A 15,000-nucleotide genomic window follows, 5' to 3' on the forward strand; every position below is an offset into this window, starting at 1 on the left:
CAGCAGAAGTCTTCTGGGCTTCTTCGCTTCTCAGAGACTTGACTCCCATCTTCTTGGCTTGTTCTCGCATTCCCTTCTCGTGAGCAGCAACAGCCTTAACGATGAAGGTGTAACTGTAGATGATGTAGGCAAGAGGGAAAAGATATACCCACACTGAATAGATGTAGAGATAACTCCTAGAGAGTTCAGTCTCAGTCAGGTAGTCAGTACCACATGCAAGCATGTTACCCTCAGGCACATATCGGTTCCATCCGAAGAAGGGAGGAAGGCACCAGGCAAGAGTGAAAAGCCAAGTGCCAGCAATCCTCAACATGGCTCCACCAGATGTGAGTGGCTCAGCAGACACTCCCTTAACGATGACGTTGTATCGGTCAGCAGTGATGAAGACCATGGACCAGATGGACACGCAGCCGAAGAAGGAACCCAGGAAGCCGTAGATCTCACAGAAGAATCCTCCGAGAATCCATGTTCCCCAGTAAGCGTTGATCAGAAGAGGAGGAGTCATAGTAAGCATCATGAAGAAGTCGGAGATGGCCAAGTTGACGACCAGGAGATTGGCTGGTGATCGTAGAGCCTTGGTATTCATGAATACCCAGATGACAACAAAGTTACCAGCTAGGGAAAGAGATCCCATGATAACCATCCAAAAGCCAAGAAGGCCATACCAGAGGGGATTCATGGGAGGGAACTGATACCAGTGGGAATGCACCATGTGGAGCATACTTTCTGGCACTGTGTCTACCACTGTATAGTTTCCATAAGGGTTGGTGGATGGAAGGACAGTGTCCTGAGGTGGCTGGTTCCAAGACATCTGCAATTGATTTCACATTTCAGAATCAGTACATTATACATAACTTGGAAAATAAATGATGCACACAGACTCATAAATAAATGAAAAACAAAAGGGACGCATATATAAGCATATACAAACATTACTGATTGCATATGTTTATCCATGCCTAAGTATTTCTATCTATCTATCAGGTTATAGACACAGACGAATATATATATATATATATATATATATATATATATATATATATATATATATATATATATATATATATATATATATATATATATATATATATATATATATATATATATATATAAATGTATGTATGTATGTATGTATATACATACATTCACACGCGTATATGTATATCGTACACTAAAGTATACATACACATGTGTGTGTGTATATATAGTTCAGATTTATTTGCTTGTGATATATCATGAAAAGTAACAAGAAATATTGAATATTTTTCCAGAAATATTGTTTTATGAAACAATGAGACTTGATTTTTTTTCCTCAATGATATTCATTGAAAATCTTACCTTTGCGATGAAAGATCTTCTCTCGACCCGAAGAAATTTCAGTGAAGAACTACTTCGGTGCGAGACACCCCTGCCTGAGTTCCTGCAAGAAACTGAGGACCTGTGCATGGATTCAGGGCTTATATAGCTGGCTAAAACCCACATTACAAGATTACCGTCTTACTTTTCCAAATGGCCATATATGCTGGAAGATATCCGCATATGTGACTTCGCAGAATTGACTACAAAATCAGTAAATAAGTGCTTATGAACCATTGTATGCCAAGCCTTACAAACAACCACAGCTTTCCTCCCCCTCACTACTATTACTTTAAGGAAATGATACATAATTTGACTGACAATAATTAAGTCCATGTGTGAGTATATAAATGGAAATAAACTTTCTGACATTTCCCGACGAATGGCTATCTAATAAAAATAAGAAAAACATCACTGACACCAAAGGTCGCGTGCATACCCCATTAAAAACAGCTAACATATTAATGCTAGAGAAAGAGAGAGAGAGAGAGAGAGAGTGAGTGAGAAAGAGAGAGAGAGAGAGATACTAAAAGATTCTCCTGGTGGAGGGTACTCATATCAAACCAGTTGTGCCAGATTATGGGAAAGGCAGAAGAAAAAGCTCCTTTGATGCATGTAATATCTCTTATTTATATCATTATCACCACCGCCGTCATCATCATTATCTTTAATTTTGTTATTTCCTCCTTTCTAAGATATTACTCCATGCGACCAGTTTGTACAATAACAACTGAAATTCTAACCATATTGATCTCTCGAGGACATTGCAACTGCACACCTAGTCACAGGAAGGCATAAATGACGCTTCCTCGTCTTCCGCAGCAGATTAATTGGCAGTAAAAAAAAAAATAATAATAAAAAAAATCACCCTCTTCTTTCATCTTATTCGATTCTCTCTCTATTTTTTTTTCTTTTTTTAAAATTATATTTGTGTTTGGTTATGATTTGTTATTTTAATATGTATATATATATACAAATATAAATGTGTTTACATTTGTGTATAACAAAACACACAAGTGTATATAGACACACATATTTGTATTGATATGTATATATATACATGTATATGCATATACATACATACATACATACACACACACACACACACACACACACACACACACACACACACACACACACACATATATATATATATATATATATATATATATATATATATATATATATATACCCGCACACAAATATACATATATTATGTATGCATATATGTGCATGTATGTATATAAACATATATGTATACATCCATGTATATATGTACACACACACACACACACACACACACACACACACACACACATATATATATATATATATATATATATATATATATATATATATATATATATATATATAATTGCGTGCGTATGTGTGTACACATACATATTTTATTCGTCTCAGTAGGAAATGCACCTCAATAAATGGAATATGTATGTGCTATACACAGCGATTTTATATAAGATAAAATGTAGTTATTTATTGGGCCTCATTTTCTCACTAAATGTGTTATAAGCTCTACAACTAACAGCTCCTAACTGATAGCCATTACAGGCACACTAGCCACTTTTGTGACAGTGCATAAAACAATGGAAGTAATATATATCCTATGGGTCTAAAAGAGGTAGGGTAGAATTACAGTAAAAGTCAATATATACGATGCTGGGAATGTTTATTCTAACAGGGGTTAAGAGGAGAAAACTTTGAATGTATCATATCATCGGAATATCCAAAAAAGTTTTTTTTTTTTTAGGCAGACTCAGCCTTCTCAGTGCTCTGAGCAGTGGCAGTGGATCCAGCATCAGAGCCACCACCGTCTCTACCCTCAGTGTTGCAGGCAAGGCAAGGCAGCTTCTTCTCAAGGGCAGCTCGGTACTTAGGATGGCTGATGGCGTATACGATGGGGTTGTAGACGGCGTTGGCCTTGGCGAAGACGGAGCCCCAGATGGAGAAAAGAGGTGTAACCATGGGCCTATTGAACATTCCTCCCCAGTTGATGATGAAATAAGGGGTCCATGCCACGAACCACAGGGTGACAGTCATGAGAGCAACCTTGCACAGACGGCACTCAGCAGAGGTCTTCTGGGCTTCCTCGCTTCTCAGAGACTTGACTCCCATCTTCTTAGCTTGTTCTCGCATTCCCTTCTCGTGAGCAGCAACAGCCTTGACGATGAAGGTGTAGCTGTAGATGATGTAGGCAAGAGGGAAAAGATATACCCACACTGAGTAGATGTAGAGATAACTCCTAGAGAGTTCAGTTTCAGTCAGGTAATCAGTACCACATGCAAGCATGTTACCCTCAGGTACATATCGATTCCATCCGAAGAAGGGAGGAAGGCACCAGGCAAGAGTGAAAAGCCAAGTGCCAGCAATCCTCAACATGGCTCCACCAGATGTGAGAGGTTCAGCAGACACTCCCTTGACGATGACGTTGTATCGGTCAGCAGTAATGAAGACCATGGACCAGATGGACACGCAGCCGAAGAAGGAACCCAGGAAGCCGTAGATCTCACAGAAGAATCCTCCGAGAATCCATGTTCCCCAGTAAGCGTTGATCAGAAGAGGAGGAGTCATAGTAAGCATCATGAAGAAGTCGGAGATGGCCAAGTTGACGACCAAGAGATTGGCTGGTGATCGTAGAGCCTTGGTATTCATGAATACCCAGATGACAACAAAGTTACCAGCCAGGGAAAGAGATCCCATGATAACCATCCAAAAGCCAAGAAGCCCATACCAGAGGGGATTCATGGGAGGGAACTGATACCAGTGGGAATGCACCATGTGGAGCATACTTTCTGGCACTGTGTCTACCACTGTATAGTTCCCATAAGGGTTGGTGGATGGAAGGACAGTGTCCTGAGGTGGCTGGTTCCAAGACATCTGCAATTGATTTCACATTTCAGAATCAGTACATTATACATAACTTGGGAAATAAATGATGCACACACACTCATAAATAAATGAAAAACAAAAGGGACGCAGATATAAACATATACAAACATTGCTGATTGCATATGTTTATCCATGCCTAAGTATTTCTATCTAACTATCAGGTTGTAGACACAGACGAATATATATATATATATATATATATATATATATATATATATATATATATATATACATATATATGTATGTATGTATGTATATACATACATTCACACGCGTATATGTATATCGTACACTAAAGTACACATACACATGTGTGTGTGTGTATATATAGTTCAGATTTATTTGCTTGTGATATATCATGAAAAGTAACAAGAAATATTGAATATTTTTCCAGAAATATTGTTTTATGAAACAATGAGACTGTTGATTTTTTTCCTAAATGATATTCATTGAAAATCTTACCTTTGCGATGAAAGATCTTCTCTTGACCCGAAGAAATTTCTGTGAAGAACTACTTCGGTGCGAGACACCCCTGCCTGAGTTCCTGCAAGAAACTGAGGACCTGTGCATGGATTCAGGGCTTATATAGCTGGCTAAAACCCACATTACAAGATTACCGTCTTACTTTTCCAAATGGCCATATATGCTGGAAGATATCCGCATATGTGACTTCGCAGAATTGACTACAAAATCAGTAAATAAGTGCTTATGAACCATTGTATGCCAAGCCTTACAAACAACCACTGCTTCACTTCCCCTAACTACTATTAATTTAAGGAAATAATATATAATTTGATTGACAATAATTAAGTCCATGCGTGAGTATATAAATGGAAATAAACCTTCTGACATTTCCCGACGAATGGCTATCTAATAAAAATAAGAAAAACATCACTGACACCAAAGGTCGAGTGCATACCCCATTAAAAACAGCTAACATATTAATGCTAGAGAAAGAGAGAGAGAGAAAGAGAGAGAGAGAGAGAGAGAGTGAGTGAGAAAGAGAGAGAGAGAGAGATACTAAAAGATTCTCCTGGTGGAGGGTACTCATATCAAACCAGTTGTGCCAGATTATGGGAAAGACAGGAGAAAAAGCTCCTTTGATGCATGTAATAACTCTTATTAATATCATTATCACCACCGCCGTCATCATTATTATCTTTAATTTTGTTATTTCCTCCTTTCTAAGATATTACTCCATGCGACCAGTTTGTACAATAACAACTGAAATTCTAACCATATTGATCTCTCGAGGACATTGCAACTGCACACCTGGTCACGGGAAAGCATAAATGACGCTTCCACGTCTTCCGCAGCTGATGAATTGGCATTAAAAAAAAAAAAAAAAAATCACCCTCTTCTCTCATCTTATTTGATTCTCTTGAACTTTTTATTATTATTATTATTATTATTATTATATTTGTGTTTGGTTATGGTTTGTTATTTTAATATGTATATATATATAAATATAAATGTGTTTACATTTGTGTATAACAAAACACACAAGTGTATATAAACACACATATATGTATTAATATGTATATATATACATGTATATACATATACATATACATATACATATATATATATATATATATATATATATATATATATATATATATATATATATATATATATACCCGCACACAAATATACATATATTATGTATGCATATATGTGCATGTATGTATATAAACATATATGTATACATAAATGTATATATGTATACACACATACACACATACACACACACACACACACACACGCACACACACACACACACACACACACACACACACACACACACACACACACACACACATATATATATATATATATATATATATATATATATATATAATTGCGTGTGTATGTGTGTACACATACATATTTTATTCGTCTCAGTAGGAAATGCATGTCAATAAATGGAATATGTATGTGCTATACACAGCGATTTTATATAAGATAAAATGTAGTTATTTATTGGGCCTCATTTTCTCGCTAAATGTGTTATAAGCTCTACAACTAACAGCTCCTAACTGATAGCCATTACAGGCACACTAGCCACTTTTGTGACAGTGCATAAAACAATGGAAGTAATATATATCCTATGGGTCTAAAAGAGGTAGGGTAGAATTACAGTAAAAGTCAATATATACGATGCTGGGAATGTTTATTCTAACAGGGGTTAAGAGGAGAAAACTTTGAATGTATCATATCATCGGAATATCCAAAAAAGTTGTTTTTTTTTTAGGCAGACTCAGCCTTCTCAGTGCTCTGAGCAGTGGCAGTGGATCCAGCATCAGAGGCACCACCGTCTCTACCCTCAGTGTTGCAGGCAAGGCAAGGCAGCTTCTTCTCAAGGGCAGCTCGGTACTTAGGATGGCTGATGGCGTATACGATGGGGTTGTAGACGGCGTTGGCCTTGGCGAAGACGGAGCCCCAGATGGAGAAAAGAGGTGTAACCATGGGCCTATTGAACATTCCTCCCCAGTTGATGATGAAGTAGGGGGTCCATGCCACGAACCACAGGGTGACAGTCATGAGAGCAACCTTGCACAGACGGCACTCAGCAGAGGTCTTCTGGGCTTCCTCGCTTCTCAGAGACTTGACTCCCATCTTCTTGGCTTGTTCTCGCATTCCCTTCTCGTGAGCAGCAACAGCCTTGACGATGAAGGTGTAGCTGTAGATGATGTAGGCAAGAGGGAAAAGATATACCCATACAGAGTAGATGTAGAGATAACTCCTAGAGAGTTCAGTCTCAGTCAGGTAGTCAGTACCACATGCAAGCATGTTACCCTCAGGTACATATCGGTTCCATCCGAAGAAGGGAGGAAGGCACCAGGCAAGAGTGAAAAGCCAAGTGCCAGCAATCCTCAACATGGCTCCACCAGATGTGAGTGGCTCTGCAGACACTCCCTTGACGATGACGTTGTATCGGTCAGCAGTGATGAAGACCATGGACCAGATGGACACGCAGCCGAAGAAGGAACCCAGGAAGCCGTAGATCTCACAGAAGAATCCTCCGAGAATCCATGTTCCCCAGTAAGCGTTGATCAGAAGAGGAGGAGTCATAGTAAGCATCATGAAGAAGTCGGAGATGGCCAAGTTGACGACCAAGAGATTGGCTGGTGATCGTAGAGCCTTGGTATTCATGAATACCCAGATGACAACAAAGTTACCAGCCAGGGAAAGAGATCCCATGATAACCATCCAAAAGCCAAGAAGCCCATACCAGAGGGGATTCATGGGAGGGAACTGATACCAGTGGGAATGCACCATGTGGAGCATACTTTCTGGCACTGTGTCTACCACTGTATAGTTCCCATAAGGGTTGGTGGATGGAAGGACAGTGTCCTGAGGTGGCTGGTTCCAAGACATCTGCAATTGATTTCACATTTCAGAATTAGTACATTATACATAACTTGGGAAATAAATGATGCACACACATGTAATAAATGAACAACAGAATGGACGCATATATATGCATATACAAACATTACTGATTGCATATGTTTATCCATGCCTAAGTATTTCTATCTATCTATTAGGTTATAGACGCAGACGAATATATAAATGTGTATATATATAATATATATATAAATATATATAATATATATATTATATATATATATATATATATATATATATATATATATATATATATATATATATATGTATATACATACATTCACACGCGTATATGCATATCGTACACTAAAGCACACATACACATGTGTGTGTATATATATAGCTCAGATTTATTTGCTTGTGATATATCATGAAAAGTAACAAGAAATATTTAATATTTTCCCAGAAATATTTTTTTTATGAAACGATGAGACTTGATTTTTTTCCTCAATGATATTCATTGAAAATCTTACCTTTGCGATGAAAGATCTTCTTTTGACCCGAAGAAATTTCTGTGAAGAACTACTTCGGTACGAGACACCCCTGCCTGAGTTCCTGCAAGAAACTGAGGACCTGTGCATGGATTCAGGGCTTATATAGCTGGCTAAAACCCACATTACAAGATTACCGTCTTACTTTTCCAAATGGCCATATATGTTGGAAGATATCCGAAGCAGCTGTGTTCAAGGCAATATATTATTTCTTAGAACTTGAAGAATTATTTTACCTGATATCTAAATTAATCACTTCATTAGTTCAGTTTTGTTTGGTGGCCGAGCACTGTGATTTGATGGAAATATAATCGTTTGCAATGAAATGAACTCTAGATTATTGGGTTCGTGTTTTATTCTGTTGATATTTCTCTTTTCTTGCTATGTTAAAACATAACGAAATAGTAATGCCTTCCAATATCTTCATTTGGTTACAAACAGTATAAGAACATCTGTGAGTGAGTAAAGAAAATCTTATGGTTACACACCAGGTTCCCAATCCAATATAAACGTTATATTGATAAAGACTAAGAATTCGCAAAATTGACTACAGAATCTGTAAATAAAGGCTTGTGAACCATTGTATGCCAAGCCATACACGGAACCACAACTCCCCTCTCCCTCACTACTATTACTTGAAATGATGCATAATTTGATTGACAATATTTAAGGTAAGTCCATGCGTGAGTCAATCATTGTAAATAGACTCTCCGCTTCCCTAGAAATGGTTATCTTATTAATAAACATAGTATCAGCATTGACGCCAAATGTCGCGTGCACTCCCCATCACAAACAGCCAACATATTAATGCTACAGAGATATAGTTCTCGCATTCAACAACAAGAGATAGATAGATAGATAGATAGATAGATAGATAGAGAGAGAGAGAGAGAGAGAGAGAGAGAGAGAGAGAGAGAGAGAGAGAGAGAGAGAGAGAGAGAGAAATTGAGATATTCTCCTGGTGGAGGGAAATCATATTAAACCAGTTGTGCCAGATTATAGGGGAGGCAGGAGAAAAAGCCCCTTTGATGCATGTAATGTCTTACTGATATCACCATCATCAACACCACCGTCATCATCATCATCATAATTATTACTTTTGGTATTTCCTCCTTTCTAAAATATTACTCCATGCGAATAGCTTGTACAGCAACAAATGAAATTCTAACCATATTGATCTCTCGAGGACATTGTAACTGCACACCTGGTCACGGAAAGGCAGAAGTGACGCTTCCTCGTCTTCCGCAGCATATCAATTGGTATTAAGAAGAAGAAGAAAAAAAAAAAATCACCTTCCTCTTCTCTCTCATCTTTGACTCCGCATTATTCGATGATCTAAGTCCCCTTTTTATTATGCTTATGTATGCTTATGGTTTGTAATTTTAGTTCATATACAAACATACATAATATAAATGCGTGTACATAATTGTATGTGAACGCACACACTTATGTATATATATTTACACATATGTATATAAATATACATATACATACACATATATACATATACACAATCATATTATGTATGCATACAGGCATGCGTATGCATATAAATATATAAATATGTATACATACATATATACACATACACACCTATAATTATATTAAAATAAATACTCACACACACACACACACACACACACACACACGCACACACACACACACACATACACACACACACACACACACACACACACACACACACACACACACACACACACACACACATATATATATATATATATATATATATATATATATATATATACATACACACACATACCCAGAAACGCACACATACATATACACTTATACATTTAATTCATCTCATTAGGAAATGCAGTTTAACAAATGGAATATGAATGTGCTATACAGTTAGCGGTTTTGTATAAGATAAAATGTAGTTATTCATGAGTGTGCCATATCTGCTACGTTTCATGTTATATGAACATTATTTGCAGCCTAAGTCACAAAGTCCTTTTAGAATGCAACTTTTATATGATAGAATTTGGATAAAAAGTAAGTTACTTATTGGGTCTCATTTTCAGCTTAATGTATTATAAGCTCTACTGCTTGCAGCTCCTAACAAATGGACATTACAGGCACACTAACCACTTTTGTGGCAGTCCATAAAACAATGGAAATAATATATATCCTATGGGTCTAAAATAGGTACGGTAGAATTACAGTGAAAATCATATGTTCGTTGCTGGGAATGTTTATTCTAACAGGGGTTTGAAGGAGAAATCCTTTAATGTACCGTTTCATCTGAATACCCAAAAAAGTAGTTTTTAGGCAGACTCAGCCTTCTCGGTGCTCTGAGCAGTAGCAGTGGATCCAGCATCAGAGGCACCACCGTCTCTACCCTCAGTGTTGCAGGCAAGGCAAGGCAGCTTCTTCTCAAGGGCAGCTCGGTACTTAGGATGGCTGATGGCGTACACGATGGGGTTGTAGACGGCGTTGGCCTTGGCGAAGACGGAGCCCCAGATGGAGAAAAGAGGTGTAACCATGGGCCTATTGAACATTCCTCCCCAGTTGATGATGAAGTAGGGGGTCCATGCCACGAACCACAGGGTGACAGTCATGAGAGCAACCTTGCACAGACGGCACTCAGCAGAGGTCTTCTGGGCTTCCTCGCTTCTCAGAGACTTGACTCCCATCTTCTTGGCTTGTTCTCGCATTCCCTTCTCGTGAGCAGCAACAGCCTTGACGATGAAGGTGTAGCTGTAGATGATGTAGGCAAGAGGGAAAAGATATACCCATACAGAGTAGATGTAGAGATAACTCCTAGAGAGTTCAGTCTCAGTCAGGTAGTCAGTACCACATGCAAGCATGTTACCCTCAGGTACATATCGGTTCCATCCGAAGAAGGGAGGAAGGCACCAGGCAAGAGTGAAAAGCCAAGTGCCAGCAATCCTCAACATGGCTCCACCAGATGTGAGTGGCTCTGCAGACACTCCCTTGACGATGACGTTGTATCGGTCGGCAGTAATGAAGACCATGGACCAGATGGACACGCAGCCGAAGAAGGAACCCAGGAAGCCGTAGATCTCACAGAAGAATCCTCCGAGAATCCATGTTCCCCAGTAAGCGTTGATCAGAAGAGGAGGAGTCATAGTAAGCATCATGAAGAAGTCGGAGATGGCCAAGTTGACGACCAGGAGATTGGCTGGTGATCGTAGAGCCTTGGTATTCATGAATACCCAGATGACAACAAAGTTACCAGCCAGGGAAAGAGATCCCATGATAACCATCCAAAAGCCAAGAAGGCCATACCAGAGGGGATTCATGGGAGGGAACTGATACCAGTGGGAATGCACCATATGGAGCATACTTTCTGGCACTGTGTCTACCACTGTATAGTTCCCATAAGGGTTGGTGGATGGAAGGACAGTGTCCTGAGGTGGCTGATTCCAAGACATCTGCAATGTTTGTTTTTTTTTTTTTATTAAAATAATAATTTTGTACATTAATGATCAAAGGTACAAGGTGTAATAGAATATACATTTTATAAATGAAGGAATTGTTAGTATGTATAAGCATATACAGTAAATTATTTATCACAGATTCATAAATGTCTATAAATGAATCTATACGACATAGGTAAGTGTACATATATGCATATATATATCTGCTTGCATGTATTTCTATGTGTAGCGATTTTTCATAGAAATATTAGCGTTTAAGTGTCTTACCTTTGCGGTGAGAGATCTTCCCTTGACCCGAAGAAATTTCAGTGAAGAACTACTTCGGTGCAAGACACCCCTGCCTGAGTTCCTGCCAAGAAACTGGGAACCTGTACACGGATTCGCGTCTTATATAGCCGGCTAAAACCCACATTACAGGATTACCGTCTTACTTTCCCAAAATGACCATTCATGTTTGAAGGTGACTGCCTATGTGACTTCCGGACACATATTTGAGTGCATGTAAACACTTGAGTGTGTGCAGTCCAATTCTTAATACCTGACTAAAAGGGATTGACATCTGTCACATACTGTATAAGGCATACATGTATGTGTTTATTAGTTAATCGATAAAAATAATGTTTTCCGAAATATGTCAATAAACATATGGCTTAGGCTCACACAGACCCGAAAGATCATGTACTCATTAGTGTTATTATAAAGTTTATATATAAACATTCTTATTAACATATATATACATACACATATACGTATGCAGTTTCATATATATATATATATATATATATATATATATATATATATATATATATATATATATATATATATATATATATATATATATATATATATATATATATATATATATATATATATATATATATATATACACACATATGTATATGTATACTCCTGCAGGTATGCATATATACACATTTGTGTGTATATCCATATGTGTACGTGCATGTGCATGTTTATGTATATAAATGCATATGTATGTATACTTATATGTTTACGCATGTATGTATACATATATGTACACATATATGTATACTTATATGTATGTAAATATATCTACACATGCACATGGAGAGCTACATAGCAAATATCGTTAGAAAATCATGCTAAGTATTGTGACAAGCAACGAAACTTTATGAAATGTCATTACTACGAAACTCTTGGTATCCCTGATTTTCCAAGTACTTTTGAGTATGTGTGGCACATCACGATTTAAGAGCTATAAATTCGCAGATAATGTATAATAAGGCACACTACTTTGTCACTAATAAATAAGCTCTCTTAAACATTGTATTTTGAATGTTGGGTCAATCATCATAATACTGGAGGGGGCAAGTATTAGACATTGCCAGACAATTGACATGACAGGTGCTACTCTCACGTATTGTTGCTGTTATATTACCTAATGTATTAATTAAGGTATATTACCGGGTGGCTCCTGCGAAACCCGGACTACCCTTGAAGAGAGGTAGTAAATAAAAAAATATATATATATATAAAATAAATAAATAATAATGATAATAAAATAATAAAAAAATAAGGAATTTAAATACAGGTACTGTATTCAAAATTGATATTTTGTGTTCCCACCCCTGACGCCGAAACAGTTCAAGCGTTGAGGCATAGGGCAGGAATCAGCTTGTGGGTGTCTATAGACTGAGGATGGAAGGCTGCATATTACTTTAATGTCCTCTCCTGTTGCACTGTTTACAGTTGTAGAGATCTTATTTGATTTACGAATATCTCTTACATATATGCAGACCACCTCCACGGCCTGCATCACTTCTGTAAATATGAAACTGCTTGATAGGTTTCACTAACGCACAGGATATCAATATTTCTCTCCTTGATTATTAACTCTACATTGAAAGACTACATTGATGTGATCAATTCTGATAGTTGCTAGTGGTTTGACCGCCGGATTTGCAGCGTCAAACATTATGCACCAGTCAAGAGTGAAAGTCCAAGTGCCAGCAATCCTCATCATAGCACCACCACATGTGGGTGGCTCAGCACACACTCCCTTGACGATAACGTATCGGTTATCAGTAATGAAGACCATGGACCAGATGGACACGCAACCGAAGAAGGAACCCAGGAATCCGTAGATCTCACAGAAGAATCCTCCGAGAATCCATGTTCCCCAGTAAGCGTTGATCAGAAGAGGAGGAGTCATAGTAAGCATCATGAAGAAGTCGGAGATGGCCAAGTTGACGACCAAGAGATTGGCTGGTGATCTTAGAGCCTTGGTATTCATGAAAACCCAGATGACAACACAGTTACCAGCCAGGGAAAGAGATCCCATGATCCCATTTCTACATGCATTTAAAGAAGAGAAAAACAGCTTTTTAAATTCATCAGATCATCCTCATAGTTCTTGTGGGTAATCTTGACATTTTTCATTCATATTTATTAGTAAAAATATTCTCTCTAAAAATCATGACAAGAGAAAAGATTTACATAGTGAAATTTAATGAAAATAAGTTTTTTTTTTTTTTTACTATTATTATTATTTTTTTTTTTTTGCAGGCGTTGTCAGGACCTGTGGGCGGTGGACGCGAACTTTGATACTAAAGGCCTTATCACTGTTGTTATCATTTTTATTACTGTTTTTATTATTATTATCGATTATTATATTTCATGTTATTATCATTATTATTATCATTATTACAGTTTCAATTTCTGTTACCATGATTATCATTTTTAATATCATTATTATTGTTATTATTAATATTACCATTAATATTATTATCATTGTTAGTTTTAGTATCATCGAGATAATTATTATTATTGTTCTTATTATTATCATTCTTATTCTTCTTGATGTTATTGTTATCATTATCATTATTATTATTATCATTATTATTATTATTATCATTATCATTATTATTATTATTATTATTATTATCATTATTTGATTATTGTTATGATTATTATTACGATGATTCTAATCTTTATTATCCTTAATATCATTATTATTATTATTATTTTGATTATTATTATTATTATTATTAATGGCCTCATCATTATAATTATCAACATAATGATGATGATGAAGATGATGATGACGATGATTATCATTATCATTATTATTGCCATTATTGTCATCATCATCACCATCATCATCAATTATTATCATCACCACCACAGACAAGTGTGAGAAGAACTTTGTACTTTAAATTTACACACTATCCTTATCGATGTCATTATGGTTATTATTACCTCATCAATATTATCATTGACATCATCGTAATTATTGTTTTTGTTATTATTACTTTCATTTACATTAGTATTTGTATATGTATTGTTGTTATTAGCAGTATTAATCTTATTCTTATTATCATTCATATCGTTATATATTGTTACTGTTAGTGTAATTATTATTGTTTCAA

At 36.7% G+C, this 15,000-nt stretch overlaps 5 protein-coding genes across 6 annotated transcripts in view; all 5 read right to left on the reverse strand.

Moving 5' to 3' along the window:
* The window catches only part of LOC138859180 (rhodopsin-like), a 1,943-nt gene extending 423 nt beyond the window's left edge, over nt 1-1,520 (reverse strand). The window contains exons 1-2 of the mRNA XM_070135636.1: nt 1,339-1,520; nt 1-811 (exon numbers count right to left, since the gene is read on the reverse strand). The exon at nt 1-811 is cut by the window's left edge and continues 423 nt beyond it. Of these exons, the coding sequence (XP_069991737.1) occupies nt 1-811; nt 1,339-1,482 (955 nt within the window). The 5' untranslated portion in view covers nt 1,483-1,520. The remainder of the gene's footprint in view (nt 812-1,338) is intronic.
* A 1,506-nt stretch (nt 1,521-3,026) lies between these two features.
* LOC113818625 (rhodopsin) lies at nt 3,027-4,861 on the reverse strand. The gene is made up of 2 exons (XM_070135637.1): nt 4,726-4,861; nt 3,027-4,251 (listed from the first exon to the last, which is right to left on the reverse strand). Exons 1-2 carry the CDS (start codon nt 4,831-4,833, stop codon nt 3,121-3,123), a joined length of 1,239 nt encoding a protein of 412 aa, XP_069991738.1. The 5' UTR covers nt 4,834-4,861; the 3' UTR covers nt 3,027-3,120.
* A 1,558-nt stretch (nt 4,862-6,419) lies between these two features.
* LOC113818624 (rhodopsin) lies at nt 6,420-11,949 on the reverse strand. 2 transcript variants are annotated; one of them, XM_070134785.1, is made up of 2 exons: nt 11,861-11,949; nt 6,420-7,644 (listed from the first exon to the last, which is right to left on the reverse strand). In XM_070134785.1, the coding sequence occupies exon 2, from the start codon at nt 7,642-7,644 to the stop codon at nt 6,514-6,516; it is 1,131 nt and encodes a 376-aa protein (XP_069990886.1). In that variant the 5' UTR covers nt 11,861-11,949; the 3' UTR covers nt 6,420-6,513. The 2 variants fall into 2 exon arrangements, with proteins under 2 accessions (XP_069990886.1, XP_069990885.1); XM_070134784.1 differs by lacking the exon at nt 11,861-11,949 and adding an exon at nt 8,148-8,271.
* The window catches only part of LOC138865233 (rhodopsin-like), a 21,471-nt gene continuing 16,836 nt past the window's right edge, over nt 10,366-15,000 (reverse strand). The window contains exon 2 of the mRNA XM_070134787.1: nt 10,366-11,587. Within this exon, the coding sequence (XP_069990888.1) occupies nt 10,457-11,587 (1,131 nt within the window). The 3' untranslated portion in view covers nt 10,366-10,456. The remainder of the gene's footprint in view (nt 11,588-15,000) is intronic.
* LOC138865110 (rhodopsin-like) overlaps nt 13,440-15,000 on the reverse strand; it is a 9,409-nt gene continuing 7,848 nt past the window's right edge. Inside the window, exon 2 of the mRNA XM_070134468.1 lies at nt 13,440-13,923. Coding sequence (XP_069990569.1) covers nt 13,440-13,923 — 484 coding nt within the window. The remainder of the gene's footprint in view (nt 13,924-15,000) is intronic.

This window comes from Penaeus vannamei, chromosome 20 (genome assembly GCF_042767895.1).
Source record: "Penaeus vannamei isolate JL-2024 chromosome 20, ASM4276789v1, whole genome shotgun sequence".
Taxonomy (NCBI): Eukaryota; Metazoa; Arthropoda; class Malacostraca; order Decapoda; family Penaeidae; genus Penaeus; species Penaeus vannamei.